Below are 3,120 nucleotides of genomic sequence, written 5' to 3' on the forward strand. Positions count from 1 at the left end.
AACACACGCCCTGAGATTAAGAGTCTCTCTCTTTCTTTTTATATAATAAAATTAAGAGTCTTTTTATATTATTAAATTTGAATAAATTATATTATCCATTTAAGAGTAAAGTTCTTTAATTTGAACCCAAGTTATTCTTTCATATTTGAGAAAAGTTTAAAAAACTATTCAGATTCTTTTTATTTTTATTTTTAAATATTTTATATTTTTTAAAATTATTACAATATATGTAACTTTGTTCATTTCGTTCATTATTATTCCTTACATTCAAGTCAACAGGAAAGGGAAAACAAAAATAACAGATTAATATGGGAAGATCATGGTTAGGCAGTATAGGACTCCAAAGGTTAAAAAAAAAGATGGCTGATTGACCATCTGTAGTATATAAAAGAAAGATGGTCTGGGTACGGTCAAAATAACTCAAATAGTACTAATACTATATATTAGGGGTATCCATGATCTTTAGTTTAACATGCTAAAGTGTGTTAGATGGAAAAACTCATGTTAAATGGAGAAATATTTCCTTCTTTTACCATGTCAAAACGATATAACATGGTCAAAAGTCTGTTAAATGGAGAATGACATCACGCAACAAACCAGCTGAGCTCATCATTTTGTTTGTTGTCGTAGTAACAAGAAATGTAGTATTATACATATTATTTGCTCATAGTTTGTGTTAGTATTGTTTTGGATGTATTTATAGCTAATAAAGCAAGGATAATAATTGTAATGTAATGACAGTTGTCAATTAGCTCATTTTGATTCTCTTCCTCAAAATTTAGAAAATCAACAAGAAACTCAGGGGCCATATTTTCACACAACTTTCTCTTAAGGCATGTTGTAATAAATTACTTTAATCAAAACTTAGAACTAAACAATAACATGAAGTTTTGGAAGGAAAGGTTATAAAACAAGATGTTCAGAAAATCTGCTAGGAGCTCTTATGCATTTAACATTTAACAGGACTTTAAATAGTGCTGCTCACAATCCTATACTTATAACATTTAACATGCCCTTTCTATATCTTCCTCCCATTTCATATCGTATCCTTCTCTTTCCTCCTGAACGTTCGCTAACTCTTCTTCAGGGGATCGTATAGGGTCAGAAAACTGCGATGAATAGAGTTCTTTCCATGTATCCAAGATCTTTTCTGGGTCTGAGATCATATTTCCGCTTTCATCTTTTATGTTTCTGATCTCTTTGGAAGTTTTACCCTTAAGAGCTTTTACTTTTTTCCAAAAGATCTTTATATTCTCTCTGTAGTCCCTGCCAAGGCATTTTCCGAATTCCTCCCACGACTTCTTCTTGGCCTCTCCATCTCCGCACCTTGCTGATTCAAGTATGCAATCTTTAATATACCTCCAGATTTCTACTACAGATCCATTTTGGTCTAATCTTTTTAATTTCTCTTCCGGACATTCCTAGTATTCTTGTCTTTGTCAACCGCGTCAAGAGCTCTCACATTTATCTTTTCATATGCCTTCATTTTTTTTTTAAAAATGTTAATGTTAATGCTAATATTAATGGAATATTCCTAGACAAACAAATTTATATGTACTCCTAGACAAAATTAGTACATTGATTTATTTTTCATATCATGTTATAGATAAACAATAACCCCACATATTTTAATACTGACTTCAACAACAACAGTATCAAATACCAATGCTGGTTAAGGCGATTTCATTTAATTCCAATAAAGGACTAAACAAACAAACATGAAATACAAAGTGATGCACAAATTTTAATTAAGAGTATATTTTTTAAAAATAACAAACCTTTATTATCTGGAAGGGTAAATGAAGTAAAAGGGGCAGCAGGAATTATGAGATCCGGCAATGAGGAATGATGACAAGACTTTAAGAATGAGTGTGAAAGGAGTTGCGATGATGTAGGTCGGTGGTTTACGTCTCGCTCCAGGCAACTTTCCACGAGATCATGAAAACTATCGCTAAATTTTCTCTCTGCCATAACCCTTAAACATTCATCATCTCCAGTACCTTCATCTAAAAAAAAATATATAAATATCATAAAATCTATTAATATTGTATAAATTACCAAAATTAACAGTAAGTTTTTTAATACATCAAAACATAGGCCTTCGGTATGCTAAAATTTTTTAATAATTGTAAAACTTGTAAAAGTTTTAGAAAAAATAAATTTTTTAAATTTATTTTTGATAGTCATTATTTAAAAGAAAAAATTAATAAAAACTTAAGACCATGTTACGTTCATGCTTTCTTAACAAATGATTATCTATAATTGAGGCATGGAAATGGAAAAGGCTGTAAGTGACCGAAATACAAAAAATGAGATTTTTATGGGATTATGATGAACAAATCAGTCCCGAGTCCACTGGTAACTGCTGGAAGTTCCTATCTTGACCGGTTTAGTCCCTAGAGGTGTATCTTTTTCGTAATTTTAGAGCAAAAAGCGTGGTCAGCTACCTGTTTTTTTAGTTTTTCTCAAAACTAGTTTTTTTGGTACATACAGCCTTTTCCATTTCCATGCTTCAATTATGATTTATTTTAATCTTAATTTAAAAAAAAATGTAAATTTGTATAAACACCTATAAAATCTTCCATTAAGCATTACGTTTTCTATGATTTTGATATCGCTGACTAAATAAAAATAGCATCAAGAATATTCATTCAATCCAGTTCAGGAAACGTTTGGTGAAAGGATATCAGAGATGTATGATGGACGGCGGGATTAGATAACTTGGTAGAGAAAGGAAGCAAGAAAATATTTACGACGGAAGGAGGGGTAAAGCCACTTCAATTCTTCATAAAATCGGGTGACAAAGGCGTCCCTGGGGACCCCAAAGATGAATCGTACAAAGCAATTAATAACCATTTTAATTTTCCTTCGAGATCCCCAGAGACACCCCCGTAAACCACACAGCAATAATCAAAGTGGGGGATTATTAAGGAAGTAACCAGGAGCCTATGGGTTTCAAAAGGAAGTAGGTGACAAAGATAATTTAAACGTTTTAGGGTGGAGAAGCATTTTGCTCAATCCTAGTCACAGTGGTTGGTTTTCATATGAAAATTTATTTGTTATAATGATCTTATTTTCCAGTTATTATTTTATTTTATTTATATATTTTTTTTATTTAAT

The 3,120-nt window shown here is 31.2% G+C and overlaps 1 protein-coding gene across 1 annotated transcript in view; it reads right to left on the reverse strand.

Annotated features, from left to right (window-relative positions):
* The window catches only part of LOC106679007 (STE20-related kinase adapter protein alpha), a 15,190-nt gene that overhangs the window by 4,326 nt on the left and 7,744 nt on the right, over nucleotides 1-3,120 (reverse strand). The window contains exon 5 of the mRNA XM_014417911.3: nucleotides 1,779-2,006. Within this exon, the coding sequence (XP_014273397.1) occupies nucleotides 1,779-2,006 (228 nt within the window). The remainder of the gene's footprint in view (nucleotides 1-1,778; nucleotides 2,007-3,120) is intronic.

This window comes from Halyomorpha halys, unplaced genomic scaffold (genome assembly GCF_000696795.3).
Source record: "Halyomorpha halys isolate HHAL.00 unplaced genomic scaffold, Hhal_1.1 Scaffold171.1, whole genome shotgun sequence".
Classification (NCBI taxonomy): Eukaryota; Metazoa; Arthropoda; class Insecta; order Hemiptera; family Pentatomidae; genus Halyomorpha; species Halyomorpha halys.